Raw genomic sequence first — 24091 nt, 5'->3', positions numbered from 1 at the left:
GATAACTTTAAAAAAAAACATAAATAAAACAAACATTAATGTGCTTCAAGAATACCACACATCTTGGCATTGCAGTTTCTGTATAAGAGCATAAGAACATAATAAAAGCAGTAGGTCATCTGGCCTCTCGAGCTTGCTCCGCCATTCAGTAAGATCATGGCTGATCTGATCTTGGCCTCAACTTCACTTCCCTGCCCGCTCCCTATAACCCTCAACTCCCTTCTTTCCATTTCTTCCTCAAACTCGCTGTCTTCTCAAACTTAATCCCCAACCTTCCCTTCCTTTTTATTATCTGTCCAGCTCTCATCACTCTGTTCAAGTTCCTCTAGACCAGTTTCTATTCTAGCCATAGTCACCAACAAAATCCTTTGTAATTGTGACAGTGATATTTTATCCCTCGTTGAACTAGGCAGCATTTGTCCTGGTTAATCATTTCATCCTTCTCCTTGGTTCTCTTAAGTGATCCACCTCCACAGGATCATTCTACCTGTCCCAACAAAGTCATCAGTTCATATGATCAATGGCCTCTCCTTGTGACCATTTGGTCACATTTGGTATGCTCCAGAGTTCCGTCCTTGTTCCACTCCCACTTTCATTCCTCATCTATATGCTACTTTTCTGTGACATTATCTGTGATTGGAAGGTCAACTTCCATATGTACATCGATGGTACCCAAGTTACCTCTTCACTTCCACCTTTGATTCTATGACTATTGCTGCACTGTGTGACTGATCAAATGATATCACATACCAGATAGATGAAAACTTTCTCCATGAAACAATCACAAGCCCGAAGAATAATGTTCACCTCTGCCAGAAAGTTTGCACCTCGGACATCTATTCCATCTCTCGTCCCAGTTGCTGGTCATCTAAACCCACAGTTGCACAATCTCCATTTCCTGTTTGACTCGGAGCTCAACTTTAACCCGATATCCATCAAGACCATCAATTACTTGCACGTCATCCACGGGATGCATTCATCACCTCAATGCTCAATTTCTCCAGTGCTCTCCTATTCAAATTCCTCAACTTCAGCTTGTACGAATTGTAGCTCTGTCAGAAACATGCAGTCTGTATCCAACTGTGCCAGCCATGATTTAGTTGATTGCACTCTCGCCTCGGAGACAGAAGGTTGTGGGTTTAAGTCCCATTCCGGACTAGAGTACATAATCTAAGCTAACACTTGATTGCAGTGCTGAGGGATCGCTGCACGGTCAGAGGTGCAGTCTTTTAGATGATATATTAAACCGAGGCCCCATCTATCCTTTCAGGAGGATGTAAAAGATCCCATGGCACTATTGGAAGAAAAGAAGGAGAGTTCTCTCCAGTATCTACGTCAATATTAATCTCTTCAAACATAGAAAATAGGTGCAGGAGTAGGCCATTCGGCCCTTCGAGCCTGCACCACCATTCAATAAGATCTTGGCTGATCATTCCTTCAGTACCCCGTTCCTGCTTTCTCTCCATACCCCTTGGTCCCTTTAGCCACAAGGGGCATATCTAACTCCCTCTTGAATATATCCAATGAACTGGTATCAACAACTCTTTGCGGTAGGGAATTCCACAGTTTAACAACTCTCTGATTGAAGAAGTTCCTCCTCATCTCAGTCCTAAATGGCTTTCCCCTTATCCTGCGACTATGTCCCCTGGTTCTGGACTTCCCAAACATCAGGAACATTCTTCCTGCATCTAACCTGTCCAGTCCCGTCAGAATTTTATATGTTTCTATGAGATCCCCTCTCATCCTTCTAAACTCCAGTGAATACAGGCCCAGTCGATCCAGTCTCTCCTCATATGGCAGTCCTGCCATCCCTGGAATCAGTCTGGTGAACCTTCGCTGCATTCCCTCACTAGCAAGAACGTCTTTTCTCAGATTCGGGTACCAAAACTGAACACAATATTCCAGGTGCGGCCTCACCAAGGCCCTGTACAACTGCAGTAAGACCTCCCTGCTCCTATACTCAAATCCCCTTGCTATGAAGGCCAACATACCATTTGCCTTCTTCACCTGCATGCCAACCTTCAGTGACTGATGAATCATGACATCCAGGTCTCGCTGCACCTCCCCTTTTCCTAATCTGCCGCCATTCAGATAATATTCTGCCTTCGTGTTTTTGCCCCCAAAGTGGATAACCTCACATTTATCCACATTATACTGCATCTGCCATGTATTTGCCCACTCGCCTAACCTGTCCAAAGCACACTGCAGCCTCTAAGCGTCCTCCTCACAGCTCACATCGCCACCTAGTTTAGTGTCATCTGCAAACTTGGAGATATTACACTCAATTCCATCATCCAGATCATTAATATATATTGTAAAGAGCTGAGGTTCCAGCACTGAGCCCTGCGGCACTCCACTAGTCACTGCCTGCCATTCTGAAAAGGACCTGTTAATCCTGACTCTCTACTTCCTGTCTGCCAACTAGTTCTCTATCCACGTCAGTACATTACCCCCAATACCATGTGCTTTGATTGTGCACACCAATCTCTTGTGTGGGACCTTGTCAAAAGCCTTTTGAAGTCCAAATACACCACATCCACTGGTTCTCCCCTGTCCACTCTACTAGTTACATCCTCAAAAATTCCAGAAGATTTGTCAAGCATGATTTACCCTTCATAAATCCATGCTGACTTGGACCAATCCAATCACTGCTTTCCAAATGTGCTGCTATTTCATCCTTTAATGATTGATTCCAACATTTTCCCCACTACTGATGTCAGGCTTCCCTTCTTTTCTAAAAAGTGGTGTTACTTTAGCAACCCTCCAGTTCATAGGAACTGACCCAGAGTCGATAGACTTTTGGAAAATTATCACCAATGCATCCACTATTTCTAGGGCCACTTCCTTAAGTACTCTGGGATGTAGACTATCAGGCCCTGGGGATTTATCGGCCTTCAATCCCGTCAATTTCCCTAACACAATTTCCCGCATAATAAGGATATCCTTCAGTTTCTCCTTCTCACTAGACCTTCGGACCTCTAGTACATTGGGAAGGTTATTTGCGTCTTCCTTTGTGAAGACCGAACCAAAGTACTTGTTCAATTGGTCTGCCATTTCTTTGTTCCCCATTATAAATTCACCTGAATCCCACTGCAAGGGATCAACGTTTTTCTTCACTAATCTTTTTCTCTTCACATATCTATAGAAGCTTTTGCAGTCATTTTTTATGTTTCCGGCAAGCTTCCTCTCGTACTCTATTTCCCCCCTCTTAATTAAACCCTTTGTCCTCCTCTGCTGTATTCTAAATTTGTCCCAGTCTCTGGCTTACTACTTTTTCTGGCTAATTTGTATGCCTCTTCCTTGGATTTAACACTATCCTTAATTTCCCTTGTTAGCCACAGTTCAGCCACCTTCCCAGTTTTATTTTTACTCCAGACAGGGATGTATAATTGTTGAAGTTCGTCCATATGATCTTTAAAGGTTTGCCATTGCCTATCCACAGTCAACCCTTTAAGTATCATTTGCCAGTCTAATCTAGCCAATTCGTGCCTCTTACCATCAAAGTTACCTATCCTTAAGTTCAGGACCCTAGTTTCTGAATTAACTTTGTCACTCTCCATCTTAATAAAGAATTCTACCATATTATGGTCACTTTTCCCCAAGGGGCCTCGCACAACAAGATTGCTAATTAGTCCCTTCTCATTACACATCACCCAGTCTAGGATGGCCAGCTCTCTGGTTGGTTGCTCGACATATTGGTCTAGAAAACCATCCCTAATACACTCCAGGAAATCCTCCTACAAAGCATTGCTACCAGTTAGGTTAGCCTATCAATATGTAGATTAAAGTCGCCTATGTTTACTGCTGTACCTTTACTGCACACATCCCTTATTTCTTGTTTGATGCTATCCCCAACCTCACTACTACTATTTGGTGGCCTGTACACAACACCAACTAGTGTTTTCTGCCCTTTGGTATTCCGTAGCTCCACCCATACCGATTCCACATCATCCAAGCTAATGTCCTTCCTTACAAATGCATTAATTTCCTCTTTAACCAGCAATGCCACCCCACCTCCTTTTCCTTTCTGTCTATCCTTCCTAATGCTCAACTGGGATGTTGAGTTCCCAGCCTTGGTCACCCTGGAGCCATGTCCCAGTGATGCCAACCACATCATACCCGTTAACTGCTATCTGCGCAGTTAATTCGTCCACCTTATTTCGAATACTCCTCGCATTGAGGCACAGAGCCTTCAGGCTTGACTTTTTAAACACATTTTGACCCTTTCGAATTCTGCTGTAAAATGGCCCTTTTTGTTTTTTGCCTTGGGTTTCTCTGCCCTCCACTTTTACTATTCTCCTTTCTATCTTTTGCTTCTGTCTCCATTTTATTCCCTTCTGTCTCCCTGCATAGGTTCCCAACCCCCTGCCATATTAGTTTAACTCCTCCCAAACAGCACTAGCAAACACTCCCCCTAGGACATTGATTCCGGTCCTGCCCAGGTGCAGGCCGTCCGGTTTGTACTGGTCCCACCTCCCCCAGAACCGGTTCCAATGTCCCAGGAATTTGAATCCCTCCCCTTCTGCACCACTGTTCAAGCCACGTATTCATCTGAGCTATCCTGCGATTCCTACTCTGACTAGCACGTGCTACTGGTAGCAATCCTGAGATTACTACTTTTGAGGTCCTACTTTTTAATTTAACTCCTAGCTCCTTAAATTCGTCTCGTAGGACCTCAGCCCATTTTTTTACCTTTATCGTTGATACTTATTTGCACCACGACTACTGGCTGTTCACCCTCCCTTTTCAGAATGTCCTGCACCCGCTCCGAGACATCCTTGACCCTTGCACCAGGGAGGCAACATACCATCCTGGAGTCTCGGTTGCTGCCGCAGAAACACCTATCTATTCCCCTTACAATCGAATCCCCTATCACTATTGCTCTCCCACTCTTTTTTTCTGTCCTCCTGTGCAGCAGAGCCAGCCACGGTGCCATGAACCTGGCTGCTGCTGCTCTCCCCTGATGAGTCATTCCCCTCAACAGTACCCAAAGCGGTGTATCTGTTTTGCAGGGGGATGACCGCAGGGGACCCCTTGCACTGCTCTTCCTGTTGGTCTTCCATTCCCTATCTGGCTATGGACCATTTACCTGTGGTAAGACCAACTCACTAAATGTGCTATTCACATTATTCGCAGCATCGTGCATGCTCCAGTGAATCCACCCGCAGCTCCAGGTCCGCAATGCGCTTCGTCAGGAGCTGGAGGCGGATACACTTCCCGCACACGTAGTCATCAGGGACATCGGAGGTGTCCCTGATTTCCCAACGGGTAGAGGAGGTGCATAACACATGTCCGAGTTCTCCTGCCATGACTTAACCCCTAGACTTACTTAATTTGGCAACTACAATGCTAAAGGTTACTTACTGAATTAGAAAAGAAAAAGAAAAACTACTTACCAAACAACAGCACTAAAAGAGATTATCTGGTGTTTTATCTCTGTTAGTTGTAGGACCTTTCTGCGAGAAAATTGTCAACCACTTTTCCTACATTACAAAAGTGACAACATTTCAAAAGTACTTAATTGGTTATGAAGCACTATGGGTCATACTGAGGTCATGAAAGGTGCTATATAACCAAGTATTGTTTTTTGTATTGGCTATTATTCCCACTATAGAACACCTTGAGACATTTTTTTTTACATGAATGGCAATGTATAGTCACCAAGTTGTGAAGTACCTTGGGATGTTCTTTACATTAAAGGCATTATATAAATGCAAGTTGCTGCTTAAATCACAATACATTCCAACAAAACACTACATTATAGTATTACAAGCAAAAACGATGATTGGAGATCGCTCTGTCTTTTTATCATATACACAAGTAAATTTTAACCGGTTTCTGTATCTAGCATATCATGGGTCAGAGTGGTATGGACGACAAAATGGAGGAAACAGTGGGTAGAGGCCTTTTACACTATTTCACTCAGCTGAAAGATTAGGAAATTACGTTGACAACTGGAAAAAGTATTAGAAAAAAAGTAACTTCAATTAATGTGAACAAGTACTAGACAGGAGATACTGAAAATGTATTTATTCTCAAAAGAAATATGAATTAGTTCCGTCAGAAATATTAAGCAATAGTTAGGAAACTTTAGATTTTTTTGCCGTAAGCAAATGTACCCCAAGATGGATCACAGCAAAGTTGCAAGGTTTCACATCAATGAATGGTTGCAAATTTGACAATGGCATCTACATGATGAGATAAATTCAACTACAAGAATGAGATATTTCAATATTGAGGGAAAAATCTTTGATGAGAAATGCTTTGATGCCTACACAGTATGGACAAATAACCACATCAAGACACAAAGTAAAGAATTCAATCTCCTGACCCATCTGAATTTCCAAAGGGCAGATCCTTATATACCTGGATAAACAGCACTTCCTTTCATAACAAAACCTTACAGACAACTGTAGGATAGGTGTCAATATGTTAAATAGTTAATCTAAGTGAACCACTTTTTCTGTATTTTAGCTTCTCAAGGAAAGCATGTTTGAAGCAGCATCAATCAAATCCAGTGCTAGTGATTGGTCATCACCCATTGGAGTAAAGAAACTAAAAAGCAGTCAGCCAAGTTTAGGCTGAAATCCTTAACCCCAGCACACTATTTGCTATGTATCATTCAACAACAATAAAACAAAATAAAAACGCAAAATGATGGAAACACTCAACGGGTCAGGCAGTGGGGATGCTTTTTAGAATTTATTCAGAATTGCTTCCTAGATCAGTATATGTTGCTGGTCTAATAATGCAAGAAGCATTGCTTGATTTAGTGCTAGGAAAGCAGATAGCCACGGTCTTGGTCTCAATTTTGCAATTCTCTTTAAATATGTACATTTTGCCATGAGACCGGAGAGTAACTCACGTAACACCTTGGTCCAAAAAGAGAGCGAAGGATAATTCAGGTAAGAATAAACCAGTGAGGCTAAAGTCAGCTAGAGAAAAACCTTAAAATCCATAATTTGAAATAAAATTAATGATCATTTAAAAATGAACGTTGTTAAATTCGGACAGACAGAACAGATTTAGCAAAAGCAAGTCTTGTTTGACAAATTTCAGAGTTTATTTTATAACAAATGACTGATTGGTAAAATACAAGGAAAGCAGTAGTTCCGTACATATAGTTTCATTTTAAATTTAAGTTCAGATATGCATTCCAGAAGTGAAATATCCAGGTTCGGGATGAACAAGCAATGGACAGTTGGGTTTCAATTTAGGTTAATGCCACTATCTGAGAACTGAGAGAATTTACTTATCAGGAAAGGCTGAACAGGCTGGGGCTCTTTACTCTAAAAAAGAGAAGGCTGAGAAGGGATCCAATAGGGGGTCTTTAAAATTATGAAAGGGTTTGATAAGGTAGACATAGAGAAGATGTTTCCATGTGGGGAGACCAAAAGTAGGAGCCATAAATATAAAAGATACTCATCAATAAATTTAATAGGGAATTCAGGAGCAACTTCTTTACCCAGAGTGGTTAGAATCACTACCACAAGGAGTCATCAATTTGAAATGGTCACTAAGAAGCCAAGGAGAGTGGTTAGGATATTATTTTTCATATAAAGAAGATCGTTGGAAAATGGAATGCTTTGCCACAGGGAGTGATTGAGGCAGAGACCACTGCACCTTCCAAACTGAAGAAATATTTGAAGCAGAGAACAATACAGGGCTATGGGGAGAGCACGGGGACAGTGGGAATACTTCTAGATTGCTCCACCAAAGAGTCAGCATAGATATAACCACCCGGAATTCACGGTGGTAATGTCTGTGAAACTATTAGTGTTCGCCATTATTATCCCTCTGAAACTGGCAACTTCAGGATTTAGTGCTTGTGCAGATAAACGCAGAAATCCAGATGTCAGTCACAGGTTGCACTTTGCAACTCCCAAGAGCGGCAATCAATTCAAATCACACTGAAGAATGATAATTTCCCCTATTACGCTGCAATATTGCTGATAACCTCTCCTCCCGCGACAATTATATCGGGTGGGGGGTGGGGGGGAAAGGGAAGAGAAGCAAGATATTTTCCAATACATATGGGCCAGTAAATTACTTGGAGTTGTTCCCATTCCACTCTCATAACTTTTTGTTGGAAGTGCGCGGAAACCTATTTATTGTTTCGGCTGCACTTCCGGTGAATTTATGATGGCAAAGCAGGAGCAGCTCCAAGGAAATTCTCAGCCATGGAGTATGGTGTGAAACAAAGCATTCCTTTGCGCACCACATTGAGATATGGCAAATACATTTCTGAAGATTTACTTTGGCCGGTATTTCCAATGAAACCATAAGCATGTTCTTACAGAAAGTGTTTAGACATGCTTAATATTTGTCTAGAAATAGCAATAAAGAGGAAATCTTCACTAATATATTTGATGTTGCAACACAAAACAACCAGAGGAATTACCCCCAAGTGCACAGATAATACTGTGAAGTAATGTGAATGGAGCAGCTCCACTCAATTCGCCTTTGAAAATTAAATCACTGGGACTCAATTTAAAAACACAATTGTTACTTCTTTGACCAGAAATTCTAGACAATGGAACTGAATTAAAATTGGATTCGTCGTTTGAATTCTGTATTTGGACAAAGCACATATTTAACAAATGGAAACATTTCCTTCCATGGAATAATACTTCCATTTTACTTGCTTGAAACCAAAATTATTGGAACTGAAACTTCACTTTTATGTAGGTAGTTTTTATTTAATTTTGTTAAGGTCTACTAAAGAATTTATCTAAAGGAAATTTAAATGGTGGGAAAGTGTAATTTAATTCTCCTGGAAAATTTTACCGTTTTACTTTTAGTTCATATTCTCAAACCCAAGATAAAATGGCTCAGACTTGATGTTTCCTTCATAATTGAGAAATTTTTCGATAATTAAATTAAAACTAAGTTTAGGACTTAAAATAATTTCAGGGCCAATATTCTTTTGATGCATTTCTCACACCTTTGTGAACATTTAGCAGCTTAAAGCACTTTTCATATTCTCATTCCTCCTTTGAATAGTCCTGAATACCAATTTCAGTTCAGAGATCAAAAGCTGGCTTTCACTCCATCCAGATTCTCCAGCGGCTTTGCAGGCAACCGAGGTCTGCTGCTGAGGGAAAACATTCTCAAAGGTTTTGCACCCTGTGTCGAAAGGAACTGTTATCATTCATGCAGCATAAGAGGCGGTAACAGGAAACTCAAAAAGCAAGTTCATTCCTTTTGCCAGTTCCAAACTTTAAAATAACATATACACATGAATAAGGATAAGGGGTAAGCCATTTAGGACCGAGATGCGGAGGAACTTCTTCACCCAGAGAGTGGTGAACCTGTGGAATTCTCTACCACAGAAAGTTGTTGAGGCCAATTCACTAAATATATTCAAAAAGGAGTTAGATGAGGTCCTTACTGCTAGGGGGATCAAGGGGTATGGCGAGAAAGCAGGAATGGGGTACTGAAGTTGAATGTTCAGCCATGAACTCATTGAATGGCGGTGCAGGCTAGAAGGGCCGAATGGCCTACTCCTGCACCTATTTTCTATGTTTCTATGTTTCTATGTTACATTGGCCATTGAAATTTTGGAGGGGTAGAGAAAGGGAGACCATGCTTGTGCAAATGAGAGCATGCATGAGAGGAGTATGCAGCGAAAAAAAAAAGTGCTCGAGAGAAAGACAAAGATTTTTCTTAATGGCACCAGGAGAATGCTAACCACACCTAAAAGGCAGCAGGAGAGAAATTGGGGAGCCCCTCGTTTTGGGGCTCTAACTTTTAAAAGTTTGAAAAATTATAGCCAGACGTTTGCGCTCCAAGAAGGAAGTGGAACACTAAATCAAGCACTCCACTTCCTTCCTGGAGCACAAGAGGCAGCAGGCAGGGCGGTAGCTGTGCAACACTGCCGCTTTCGGAGGCTCCTTCTTTCCTCTCCACCCCCCCTCCCCATCCACCCGCCTTAAAAGGGAAAGGCCATTGTTGCAGACTCTGCTAAAGGCTTATCTAGACCCCGACAGCTGCCGCAGTCCGGCCTGATCAGCCTGAGGCATTGCAGCAGAGTGCTGGGCTAATCGATGGCGGGCAGGAAACCAGGTAAAAAATCCGAAGCAGATGTGAACAATTTTTTTTTCTTTCTTACCTCGCTCCCGAAGCGCCCGGCCTCCCAATGCACGCCTCCTACAGCTGTCGGGTGTTTTCGTCCGGCGATAGAGCAGGGGGCGGAACGCAAGTTCAGGTCCAGGGCGGTACCGGGGCAATGCGCACAGTGATGACATCACGATCTCCGAGCGAAGGAGACTGGGGGGGGGGGGGTGTGGGGGGGGCAACGCCATACCGCCATCGCAAAATTCCCACCAAATTTAGCAGGAGTCACTGGTTTCGTTGCACCCGGTCGCAAACCCATTTGTGACCTGTTATCGCCCTCCAGCGGCACTAATGGGAGACGCAAAGGAGCCCAATTTTTTCCCCCAGCATGCATTATTTCAATAAAGGTATGCTCCATATATGAATATCCAAGCTAATGCAGTTTTGATGACAGTTTTGCGAGACATCTGTTTTGTTCAAAAGAGATGGAATGGCAGGGGGAAGTTATAATGGTAAGCAACTTCAACTAAATGACCATTTTTAATTTCATACCTGACCCTCAGGTTTTTCACCTCTCCCATTTTATCATATTCCCCTGGCATCTCACATCCTCCGCTAGTTCTTTAATGTCTTAATGCTTCTGACGATTATTTGACTGAGATGTCCAATATATCAACTCGTCTATTCTCCCCACAAATGCTGTCTGACCAGTTATGTGTTATCAGCATTTTCTGTTTTTGTTTTGAATGACAACCCAACTTTTGTTTGGAGAGGAGAGAAAATTGAATTGGTATGTCGTTGTCTAGTATTTATGCAGGGCTCATGATATACGATACAACCTGCTTCCACAGTCATCCCATCAACCAAATTCATAAATATAGATCCTCAAAAGAATCCTGGAAGATGCATGGATTCTACTTCTCTGGCCCACCCCTCACCTCAAGCACTGTTACAAAATAGGGAAAAGTTAGATGGAAACATTCTGTTTCACACGAGTAATGAGAAGGTGCATCAGACGCCAGGAATTGCCCATCCAGGTTCAACCGAACCCAGAATTCTGTTCAAGGTAACAATTGGCAATGCCTCCAACCAGCAAAAAATCTATGCACTTGCCTTCTGCCTCGGGACCCATGGACACTTGTGCTCCTGGGCCTGTAGGCATAGGCCTGTGTTTAGGCTCACGTATCCCAGGGTGCAGGAGGTTTGCAAGTGCAGGAGGTATGCACGTAATTCCCATAAGTATGAATGGGAATACCCCGAAAAATACCTCTAGATAACAAATACATTTTAAAAAACCATTATATATTTAAAATTAATTAAAATTGCATTTAATTCAATATTTAAAAACAAAAATTAATTTTTGCAAAATAAATGTACATGTTTTAGCAGGGCTAAAAATAAGCTTACCTTTTACACAATTTTTAATGTATAAATGGTTGATAACATTTTATTTTTTAAACTCTTACACTAAGGCCTGCTTTTTACCAGGCATAAGAATTTCACGGGCATTCGCTGGACAGAAGTTGTGCAAATAGCCCAAATCTCCACCCGTGGTGGCAGTTTTCCCGGGAAAGCTTGACAGCTCGCAAGTTCCGGGTTTTAGCGCATGCCTAAACCTAGAACTTGCGCGGCCCCCTACAGGCGCAGCCGCACCTCGTACACACCCATAGGGGCCGAAAATTACCACCCATTAGCCCGAATATAATGGCCATCCTTTTTTCCTTCATTCAATACAAAGCAAAATCAGATTATTTGTGAATGCTAGAGAAGCATGATAACCAAGATCTATTCCATGTAGCTCCTGCTGAAACTAAAGTTGACTACCACTGCAAATACAAGAGTACGGGGCAGAATTTCCGACGTCCCGGGCCCGTATGAAGTTTCTGCGGACATGGAATGCATCGGAAAAGCCAGTTTTCAGCGCGCAATGCACATGCACATGCACTGAAAACCGCCTTTTCCGATCTATCGAGCTGGAGCTTGACAGATCGTAGCCAGATCGAGAGCGAGGATGCCAGATCAGGAGCGAGAACATTTGTACGGGCAAGATTAGGCTATTTACCTATATCTTACCCAGCAAATGTCCTCAAAAATCTTGCGCCTGAAAAAGCAGACGCATAACCTACTTTTAAAACACACAAAAAGAATTGTAAAATAAAATTATAAACAGTTTATTGCTAAAAACCCTCCCCACTACGCTGTTTATTTTAAACAATTAAAAAACTTTTTTTTTTTTTTAAATCAGGAAAATATTTCATTTTTATAAGACATAACTTTAATTTCAATTAATTTTAAATGTGTGGTCTGTTTTTTAATTTTATTATTTCACGTAATTGTTCCCATTAATAGCACTGAGAACTCATAGTTATGCGAGTCGGCCAACCATTTATGGGAACCTGTGAAACACTTACCTGTTAGGCTGAGCAGTCACACATGACTGCATCTTCTGCGTTGGGACCCTCTGGGCGGGAGCACGCTTCACAGCGTGGGAGGAGAAGGCCCCCCCATCGGAAATCAGGGCGCCTCCTAGATCACCAGGTAAATTCGTAAAAAATATCCAGAGAGGAGGCAATTGTACATGGGAAGACCCCCAGAGGAATTTCTGGGCCAACAGGGTGGGATTCAAATTCCTGGGGCATTGGGACCGGTTCTGGGGGAGGTGGGACCAGTACAAACCGGACGGTCTGCACCTGGGCAGGACTGGAACCAATGTCCTCGGGGGAGTGTTTGCTAGTGCTGTTGGGGAGGATTTAAACTAATATGGCAGGGGGATGGGAACCAATGCAGGGAGACAGAGGGAAACAAAAAGGAGGCAAAAGCAAAAGACAGAAAGGAGATGAGGAAAAGTGTAGGGCAGAGAAACCCAAGGCAAAGAACAAAAAGGGCCACTGTACAGCAAAATTCTAAAAGGACAAAGGGTGTTAATAAAACAAGCCTGAAGGCTTTGTGTCTTAATGCAAGGAGTATCCGCAATAAGGTGGATGAATTAATTGTGCAAATAGATGTTAACAAATATGATGTGATTGGGATTACGGAGACGTGGCTCCAGGATGATCAGGGCTGGGAACTCAACATTCAGGGGTATTCAACATTCAGGAAGGATAGAATAAAAGGAAAAGGAGGTGGGGTAGCATTGCTGGTTAAAGAGGAGATTAATGCAATAGTTAGGAAAGACATTAGCTTGGATGATGTGGAATCTATATGGGTAGAGCTGCAGAACACCAAAGGGCAAAAAACGTTAGTAGGAGTTGTGTACAGACCTCCAAACAGTAATAGGGATGTTGGGGAGGGCATCAAACAGGAAATTAGGGGTGCATGCAATAAAGGTGTAGCAGTTATAATGGGTGACTTTAATATGCACATAGATTGGGCTAGCCAAACTGGAAGCAATACGGTGGAGGAGGATTTCCTGGAGTGCATAAGGGATGGTTTTCTAGACCAATATGTTGAGGAACCAACTAGGGGGGAGGCCATCTTAGACTGGGTGTTGTGTAATGAGAGAGGATTAATTAGCAATCTCATTGTGCGAGGCCCCTTGGGGAAGAGTGACCATAATATGGTGGAATTCTGCATTAGGATGGAGAATGAAACAGTAAATTCAGAGACCATGGTCCAGAACTTAAAGAAGGGTAACTTTGAAGGTATGAGGCGAGAATTGGCTAGGATAGATTGGCGAATGATACTTAGGGGGTTGACTGTGGATGGGCAATGGCAGACATTTAGAGACCGCATGGATGAAGTACAACAATTGTACATTCCTGTCTGGCGTAAAAATAAAAAGGGGAAGGTGGCTCAACCGTGGCTATCTAGGGAAATCAGGGATAGTATTAAAGCCAAGGAAGTGGCATACAAATTGGCCAGAAATAGCAGCGAACCTGGGGACTGGGAGAAATTTAGAACTCAGCAGAGGAGGACAAAGGGTTTGATTAGGACAGGGAAAATGGAGTACGAGAAGAAGCTTGCAGGGAACATTAAGGCGGATTGCAAAAGTTTCTATAGGTATGTAAAGAGAAAAAGGTTGGTGAAGACAAACGTAGGTCCCCTGCAGTCAGAATCAGGGGAAGTCATAACGGGGAACAAAGAAATGGCGGATCAATTGAACAAGTACTTTGGTTCGGTATTCACTAAGGAGGATACAAACAACCTTCCGGATATAAAAGGGGTCAGAGGGTCTAGTAAGGAAGAGGAACTGAGGGAAATCTTTATTAGTCGGGAAATTGTGTTGGGGAAATTGATGGGATTGAAGGCAGATAAATCCCCAGGGCCTGATGGCCTGCATCCTAGAGTACTTAAGGAGGTGGCCTTGGAAATAGCGGATGCATTGACAGTCATTTTCCAACATTCCATTGACTCTGGATCAGTTCCTATGGAGTGGAGGGTAGCCAATGTAACCCCACTTTTTAAAAAAGGAGGGAGAGAGAAAACAGGGAATTATAGACCGGTCAGCCTGACCTCAGTAGTGGGTAAAATGATGGAATCAATTATTAAGGATGTCATAGCAGTGCATCTGGAAAATGGTGACATGATAGGTCCAAGTCAGCATGGATTTGTGAAAGGGAAATCATGCTTGACAAATCTTCTGGAATTTTTTGAGGATGTTTCCAGTAAAGTGGACAAAGGAGAACCAGTTGATGTGGTATATTTGGACTTTCAGAAGGCTTTCGACAAGGTCCCACACAAGAGATTAATGTGCAAAGTTAAAGCACATGGGATTGGGGGTAGTGTGCTGACGTGGATTGAGAACTGGTTGTCAGACAGGAAGCAAAGAGTAGGAGTAAACGGGTACTTTTCAGAATGGCAGGCAGTGACTAGTGGAGTGCCGCAAGGTTCTGTGCTGGGGCCCCAGCTGTTTACATTGTACATTAATGATTTAGACGAGGGGATTAAATGCAGTATCTCCAAATTTGCGGATGATACTAAGTTGGGTGGCAGTGTGAGCTGCGAGGAGGATGCTATTAGGCTGCAGAGTGACTTGGATAGGTTAGGTGAGTGGGCAAATGCATGGCAGATGAAGTATAATGTGGATAAATGTGAGGTTATCCACTTTGGTGGTAAAAACAGAGAGACAGACTATTATCTGAATGGTGACAGATTAGGAAAAGGGAAGGTGCAACGAGACCTGGGTGTCATGGTACATCAGTCATTGAAGGTTGGCATGCAGGTACAGCAGGCGGTTAAGAAAGCAAATGGCATGTTGGCCTTCATAGCGAGGGGATTTGAATACAGGGGCAGGGAGGTGTTGCTACAGTTGTACAGGGCCTTGGTGAGGCCACACCTGGAGTATTGTGTACAGTTTTGGTCTCCTAACTTGAGGAAGGACATTCTTGCTATTGAGGGAGTGCAGCGAAGGTTCACCAGACTGATTCCCGGGATGGCGGGACTGACCTATCAAGAAAGATTGGATCAATTGGGCTTGTATTCACTGGAGTTCAGAAGAATGAGAGGGGACCTCATAGAAACGTTTAAAATTCTGACGGGTTTAGACAGGTTAGATGCAGAAAGAATGTTCCCAATGTTGGGGAAGTCCAGAACCAGGGGTCACAGTCTGAGGATAAGGGGTAAGCCATTTAGGACCGAGATGAGGAGAAACTTCTTCACCCAGAGAGTGGTGAACCTGTGGAATTCTCTACCACAGAAAGTAGTTGAGGCCAATTCACTAAATATATTCAAAAGGGAGTTAGATGAAGTCCTTACTACTCGGGGGATCAAGGGTTATGGCGAGAAAGCAGGAAGGGGGTACTGAAGTTTCATGTTCAGCCATGAACTCATTGAATGGCGGTGCAGGCTAGAAGGGCTGAATGGCCTGCTCCTGCACCTATTTTCTATGTTTCTATGTTTCTAATATCTTTTTATAGGCATTTAAATTAGATCTGGAATGAGGCCTCTGTATAAATAATGAATTCACAGTCAATTTGGAAGAAACCTCTGACAATTTGGTACAATTATTCCCCAACAAAGGGAATAAAGCATTGCACTACTGTACAATGAAGATTGCAGCAAATCAGTTAAATATAGCATCACTACACTCTGTCGCAACCATTCTCCATATTGGCAATAGCCAAGAATCCCATATGTCCGATGGCTATATGGCGTCTTCAAATTTTATAATTTATTTTTCAAATGTAATCATTGTTACATACTTCAGTACAAGCCAAACAAATCTGAAAACTTACCAAACAAGTTTAAAGTAAACTTGCAACTGCATCTCTTTCCATAACTTTCCCCTAATTCACAACATTTCTACCCATTCCTCACACACACTCACAAAATTAGATTTGAATAGGAGCTGGAACTCATTAGCATCTCTTAACTTCATTAGTATTGAGAAGAGTGCAGAAGTTTCACATCCGTCTTTATCTAAAGGTCACAAGCAGAGGGACCAGAACATTGAAAATCACTCAGCATTTCAGCCCAGAATTGCAAGTGAGAAGTCAAATGCGAGAGTTCACGAAGACGAATTTCTGCAGGTGTCCTCACACCCGGCTGCTGTAACTTCAGTGGAAGAACCACAGAAAAAGACAACATATCTGGTGTTTACACGCTCTTTCACCAAATCTACAGCGGACAATCAGGAGAACACCCACCCAGAGATTCACCCCAATATGCCTGCTTCAATTGGCTGTCTTATATGTGGTATGTGAAATATTCTAAAAAGACAATAGAAATCGAAGAATTTTCTTTTTATTAATCTATAGTGCATTCTGATGAAATAAAATGCTCAGAGCTATAGTTAGAATGCAGAAAGCACATGACAGATCAGTAAGTTGGAGATATGACAATTAGTTGTCACTTGGTTGGCACATTTAAGAGGCTGCTAAAAGATCTGCAAGTTTTGGCACTTAATTAGGTTGCAGATCCGTTTCACTACCTAGAACAAACTGTATAAATTATTATTTTAGTAATCATGATGAAAATATTGGGTTTTGTTTATTTTCAGCTTAAAAATGAAAACCTGAGTGTTCACTTTGAGGCAGTCAAATGTATAAGTAACATGCTCGGATTTCCTTTTCCACCATTCCACTCCCCTCTCCTCGCAAGTTTATTTAAAAATGCATCTGCACTGACCGGGGATTAAAAGGCAAGTTATAGGACATTAATGGGATGATTGTCAAGTAGATGTCAGTGTTGCTGTTGACAATGTGGAAAACTGCCCAGGTATGTCTTGTCTACAAAAAGCAGGACCAATCCAATCCAGTCAATTATCGGCCAATCGACAGTGCTATCAAGTGGCACTTACTCATCAATAACCTGCTCACCGATGCTCAGTTTGGGTTTCACTAGAATCACTCGCCTCCAGACCTCATTACAGCCTTGATCCAAACATGGTCAAAAAAAAAAAGAGTTGAATTCCAGAAGTGAGGTGAAAGTGACTTCCCTTGACATCAAGGTAGCATTTGATTGTTTGGGGCTTCAAGGAGCCCTCGTAAAATAGAAATCAATGGAAATCAAGGTGTAAACACTCCACTGGTTGGAGTCATACCTAGCACAAAGAAAGATGGTTGTGGTTGTTGGAGGTCAATCACCCCAGCCCCAGGACATCGCTGCAGGAGTTCGTCAGGGCAGTGTCCTAGACCATCTTCAGCTGCTTCATCAATAATCTTCCCTCCATCATAAGGTCAGAAGTGGGGATGTTCGCTGATGATGGCAGTGTTCAGTTCCATTCGCAACTCCTCAGAAAATGAAACAGTCCATGCCCGCATGCAACACGACCTGGCCAACATTCAGGCTTGGGCTGATGCATGGTGCGAATGTTACTTGATATTTAACGGCATTACCATTGGAAAATGCCCCACCATCATCCTGGGAGTCATCTTTGATTAGAAAGATAACTGGACCAGCCACATAAATACCGTGGCAACAAGAGCAGGTCAGAGGCTGAGTATTCTGCAGTGAGTATCTCACCTCCTGACTCCCCAAAAGCCTTTCCACCATCTACAAGGCACAAGACAGGAGTGCGATGGAATACTCTCCAATTGCTTGGATGAGTGCTGCTCCAACGACACAAGAAGCTCGACACCATCCAGGACAAAGCAGCCCACTTGATTGGCACCCCATCCTCCACCTTCAACATTCACTCTCTCCACCACCGGCGCACCGTAGCTGCTGTGTGTACCATCTATAAGATGTACTGCAGCAACTCGCCAAGGCTCCTTCGGCAGCACCTCCTAAACCCATGACCTCTACCACCTAGAAGGACAAGAGCAGCAGGCGTATGGGAACACCATCACCTGCAAGTTCCCTCCATCCTGACTGGGAAATATAATCGCCGTTCCGTCATCGTCGCTGGGTCAAAATCCTGGAACTCCCTCCCCAACAGCATTGTGGGAGTACCTTCACCACAAGGCGGCGGCGCACCACCACCTTCTCAAGGGCAATTAGGGATGGGCAATAAATGCTGGCCTTGCCAGCAACACTCACATTCCAGAACAAATTTTTTTTTTAAATCTGAAAACTCTCTCTATACCATCACTTGTGACTTAGTCAGCTTCACGACTGGAATTACAGATCATTTCCAATTTCTTGTATATATTAAGAAATTGAAATAAAAGTTACAAGAAAATTTTAATTTTTAAAGAATGGTTCATTAGGATACTGCTTTTCTTTTGTACTGACAATTTTTCTCAGTTTTGACATCCCCAAGTATTTCATGGAATTGTCACAACACATGGAAACATAGTAAATTATTATATTAGATAAATCATCATATCACTCACAGTACCAAGGCCAAGGGGAAAAAAAAGAGAGGCAAAAAGAGGAGATCTTGGCAAATAAATCTGGGGGTCTTTGGAAGGCAGGAAATAACAAAAACCTTAAAAAGGAAAGGCTGAAAGGATAATAAAAAAGGACAAGATAGCCAAAAGATGATAAAATATCTGACAAGTAGAGATAAAAAGCTAAGATAGTGAGAAATGTGACCGAACGAATAGCCAAGTAAGGTGGCCTTTGTTGAGGGGTGAAGAAGTTGCCATCCAAGAGCCAAGATTTTGCAAGGTACAGGACATCGAGAGTCACCTGCAATGAGATTGCAGCCAGAACGACCTTGCTCACACTCTGTATGGCAATGCGGAGTGGTCCATTACTGGAGGACACCGAGGCGGCGGGGGGGACAGAAGAAAGGAAGGTTGTAGAGGAGGTTAGAAACATTAATGACAAGGAATGTGTGATGGTGATTGGTAGGTAAACTCCAATCCATGCAAAGGTGGGTTGGTGAAAGCCTCAAGTTATGCATACATGCAAAAATAAAATGAAACATATCTGGGGAAGTCCTTAGAGTGAAGATGCTCATCAAGGAGGTTTCGAATTAAGCCATGTCTTCAGGGCTGTTGATCAAGCTGATGTGATGATGAAGGATTTATTTGATGGCTGAGTGACAAGAGCATCCAAGGCTGATCTTGTGATTGCTGTCTGGGAGGAGGTAGATCAAGGCCATGAGGTAGCCAGTCTGGGTAGTGGACTGATCAGTGGTTAGGGACTTCCACAGATATATGAGACAGTGATGATCTGGGGCTGCCTGGTAGACAGAACCCCTCAGACTGTCAGACACATGGCAGTACGAGGCATAAGCTAGTTGACTGGTTCACAACTGCTCTGATTTGTACTGTGGGATCATATCTAATTTCTTGCAGGGCTTGGGATAGTCTTTTTTCTGAAATCATGACTCAGACTTGGCACCTTTCAGTTTTTGCTATAAATTAATATCAGGATTATGCTCAAAACTTACTCAGTCCCTTCGACCATCAGTATATTTCCATGGCCAGGGTTTGGGTGAACTAAATCATGTCTGAGCACACGTTATGAGAGGAAGCAAGCATAAAAATGCAGCTGAGAGTGGAGGAACAAGCAACTGGAATAGGACACAGCAAAGGAATAGAAGCATTGGCAAGGTCAGAGACTGGAGAGTGGAACAGACAGGCGCAAGAGCAGTATGGAATAGTATCCTGGTGAGTACATGCGGTGGTGTCTATTTGAGGCAGATGGAACAGGAAAAGTAAACCAATTTGCTACCCTGGATGCTTACGAGGATCAGCCAAATGTCACATCAACTGGATGATGGGAATATCCTGGTCCTGGTTGAGTGCCAAGCGCTGGAAGTGTGAAGTTCAAGATTTAACTTTTTGGCAGGCTGCCGAGTGCTAGGCTCGTGATTGGCTATGTCAGCCTGCTGAAACCACACAAGGAAAGCCGAGCAAGATGAGATTGAAAGTAGCGATGAAACTGTTGGAATTTGCAGCACACAAAGCAGGGCAGCAATGAGGGGGGAAAAAGTGAGGCAGCACCAATGTCAGATTGGCAACAGATGGTGATAGACATGGAAGGCTGCTATGGGAACATAGTAGTGATGCACCACTTACTACCACCTCGCCTTATTTAATGATCCATTTATTCTACATGTATGGTTATAAACACTACAATAGTGCTATTTAATGCATTTTATTATAGCAAAATAATCTTCCTGAATAATTTCGTGTACCTGCCTTACATTTTTTTACATTAACAATTGATCTTTACAACAAATTAATGTACATGCTATTGTACCGAGTGAGGTTTACTGAATGGAGTGGGTTGCAAATGACGCAGTTCTACCAAGGTCCAGGAGGAAGCAGTGTTTGCACATTGCTGTACTTTGTTCACTTTGTTGGTATCTAGTGAGTTTTTGTAGTACCACCAGAGATTTGGAAGTTGCTCTATTCAGAATCCTTCAAATACTTTTATCTGTACATTAATTTCACTCCAAGCACTAAACAACTTTATCCAGACTTTTCATCTGATAGCATGTAGCACTGAAAAGTCACCTCAAGGAGACACTGCTGAGGGCAAAACAAATTTGTTTACAGATTTACTTGGTTGAGAAATCTTTGTCGAATGAAAAATCATATCCTAGCTAACTTAAAAAAAAAATGATACTTACAATCTCTCCAGGTGTATCAGTCCAACAAATGAATGATTCTTCAACTCTGTTAATTTATTGCTGCTCAGGATCCTGTCAAAAAAAAAAATCAAAATCAAAATTGAAATAATAACCAATACCATCCACTAATTCTATGAACTAGAAATTCGATTTTCAGCAAAAACGGTATTTTTTGCGCCAAAATTACCGTTTTTGCTTCGCTACCGCTAGGCTGGAAATTCAACCTTTAATTTGCGCAGCGGTAAAAATCGGTGTTGCACAAGGATTCGAGCGCAAACCGCAATCCTCACCAACTTTAGTCTGAGGCAGATAGTGATGCAAGAGAGGCCTTGGGTGGGGAAAAAAACACCAAAAAAAAATTTGAAAAAACAAAAACCAAAAATGCACAAAACATTCACAAGACACTTATCTATCGAAATCACTGAAAAATTAATAAAAACTTTAACTTACTTTTTTTCAGGTCTTCATACTTACCGCTGCTGGCAGGGCTGCACGACAAGTTTTTCCCTTGTCAGTATTCGGAGCGCAGAATACGGGTGCAGAGCGTGCCAAATGTTTGGCGAAAACGCTATTTCGGGTCTTGCACGGTGGCGCTCCTCTCCCCAGCGGTACATGGAAAGCGCGGCCGCAAAACGTCACTGAATTTTTTTCCAGTCACACTTTGTGTTAACATTTGTAATGGAAATATTTTCTCTAATGGCAAAGCCCTCTATCAACATTGCCTGTCATGCTATTAATTGCAGGCCTCCTGACAGTATTGGCACTGTTCCAACTCCCTGATCCCATCACCTAAAAATACTCTGCATCACGCTGCAACAGTCTGTAAGAGGCAAATGCAATCTTCATCCTTGAGTTTGTATGAGAATACAATACTGTTGTGGTATCTGAAACAATTTTCTGCCAGTAGATTTTCTCCGACCTACTTTATAACTAGATTAAATTAAATGTGCTTGTTATTAAAAAATAGGTTTAGTACTACCAAAGTGATTCTGTCCTCTTCTCTGACCTGATTCTGCCACACTCTGAATGTCACCAATTGTGCCCTGGGCCCAAAGGCCTATTCTTTATAATGGCACAGTCTTATTTCCAGCCTCTTGCTCAACTCCACTCTCCCCTGTCATCGTATACATTATAGCCCTGGACCTGCTTCCACCGTCACCACAGCCTTGCTCTTACCTAAGGCGATCTTGATCGGTTATCATCGCACCAGGCCAACCCCCGAAATTGCACCTCTCATTGTTTCCACAGCCCTGCCGGGGCTTCTATATGGTGCCATGTGTGTTCCTGCCCACTACCTCTCCAACCTGTAAACTGCTATGGCTGCCACCAACTTTGCTTGATCCATAGGTCAGCTATCTCTACTGCTGATTTTCCTTGCAGCTTTTACCCCAATCGGAGTCTGCCGCAATCCCATAAATTTCCGTTGTAATAACTGCTCCATTTTCAATTTGCTGCTGCAGCCCCAGTCCTGTTGCTTCTGGAATCCCACTCTATCCTTTTCAATCCTTTGAAACTCTGCTACAATCGCTTGATTTAATTAAATCTACACTCTTCTGCTTAAATCCCTGGGGAAAACAAGTGTTTATTTATTTTTCTTCAATATTCATTCATGGGATGTGGGCATCGCTGGCAAGGCCTGTATTTATTGACCAACCCTAGTTGCCCCTTGAACTGTTGCAGTCCGTGTGGTGAATGTACTTCCAGAGTGCTGTTAGGGGTGTTCCAAGATTTCAACCAGTGATGAAGGCGATATATTTCCAAGTCAGGATGGTGTTCCCACGTGCCTGCTGCCCTTGTCCTTCTAGGTGGCAGAGGTCATGGGTTTAGGAGGTGCTTTCGAAGAAGCCTTGGCAAGTTGCTGCAGTCGATCTTGTGGATGGTACAAACTACAGCCATATTGCACCAGTGGTGGAAGGAATGAGTGTTTAAGGTGGTGGATGGGGTGTTGATCAAGTGGGCTCTTTTGCTCTGGATGGTGTTGTGCTTTCCGAGTGTTGGAGCTGCAATTATGCAGGTAAGTGGAGAATAGCCTATCATTGTCCTGACTTGTGTCTTATAAGTGGTGGAAGGGCTTTGGGGAGTCAGGAGGAGAGTCACTCACCACAGAATACCCAGACTCTGACCTGCTTTTGTAGCTACAGTATTTATATGGCTGGTCCAGTTAAGTTTCTGATCAATAGTGACCCCCGCCCCCCACCCAGGATGTTGATGGTGGGCGGATTCGATGATGGTAAAGTCATTGAATGTCATGGGGAGGTGGTTAGACTCTCTCTTGTTGGAGATGCCCATTGCCTGGCACTTGTGTGATACGAATGTTACTTGTCACTTATCAGTCAAGACTGGTTGTTGTGCAGGTCTTGCTGCATGTGGATACGGACTGGTTCTTTATCTGAGAAATTGCACATGGAACTGAACATTGCGCTGTGAACATCCCCACTTCTGACCTTATGATGGTCATGGATGAAGCAGCTAAAGATGGTTGGGCCTCGGACACTGCCCTCAGGAACTCCTGCAGCGATGTCCTGGGGCTGAGATGATAGACCTCCAACAACCACAACCATCTTCCTTTAGGTATGACTCCAGTCAGTGAAGTGTTTTCCCCCTGATCCTTAAGGACCTCAATTTTACTAGGACACAATGGTGCCACACTCGATCAAATGCTTCCTTGATGTCAAGGGCAGTCACTCTCACCTCACCACTGGAATTCAGCCCTTTTGTTGATGTTCGGACCCAGGCTGAAATAAGGTCTGGAGCCAACTGATGCTAGTGGAAACCCAAACTGGGCATCGTTTAACAGGTTATTGGTGAATAAGTACTGCTTGATAACACTTTCAATGGCACCTTCTATTACTTTGCCGATGGGGCGGTAATTAACCAGGTTGGACTTGTCCTGCTTTTTGCAGAGAGGACATACCTGGGCAATTTTCCATTTTGTCAAGTAGATTCCATGTTTGTAACTGCACTGAAACAGTTTGGCTAGAGACAAGGCTACTTCTGGAGCACAAGTCTTCAGCACAACAGCCGGGATGTTGTCAGGGCCCATAGACTTTGCTGTACCCAGTGCACTCAGCTGTTTCTAGCTATCATGTGAAATGAATTGAATTGGCTAAAGACTGGCATCTATGA

At 42.9% G+C, this 24091-nt stretch overlaps 1 protein-coding gene across 1 annotated transcript in view; it reads right to left on the bottom strand.

Moving 5' to 3' along the window:
* adgra3 (adhesion G protein-coupled receptor A3) overlaps window positions 1-24091 on the bottom strand; it is a 231845-nt gene that overhangs the window by 111533 nt on the left and 96221 nt on the right. The window contains exon 2 of the mRNA XM_070870746.1: window positions 20966-21037. Coding sequence (XP_070726847.1) covers window positions 20966-21037 — 72 coding nt within the window. The remainder of the gene's footprint in view (window positions 1-20965; window positions 21038-24091) is intronic.

The sequence above is a fragment of the Pristiophorus japonicus genome, chromosome 2 (assembly GCF_044704955.1).
Source record: "Pristiophorus japonicus isolate sPriJap1 chromosome 2, sPriJap1.hap1, whole genome shotgun sequence".
NCBI classification, from domain to species: domain Eukaryota; kingdom Metazoa; phylum Chordata; class Chondrichthyes; family Pristiophoridae; genus Pristiophorus; species Pristiophorus japonicus.
Note: the sequence above shows the minus strand (reverse complement) of the source record. Positions and strands in the feature narration are given on the sequence as shown.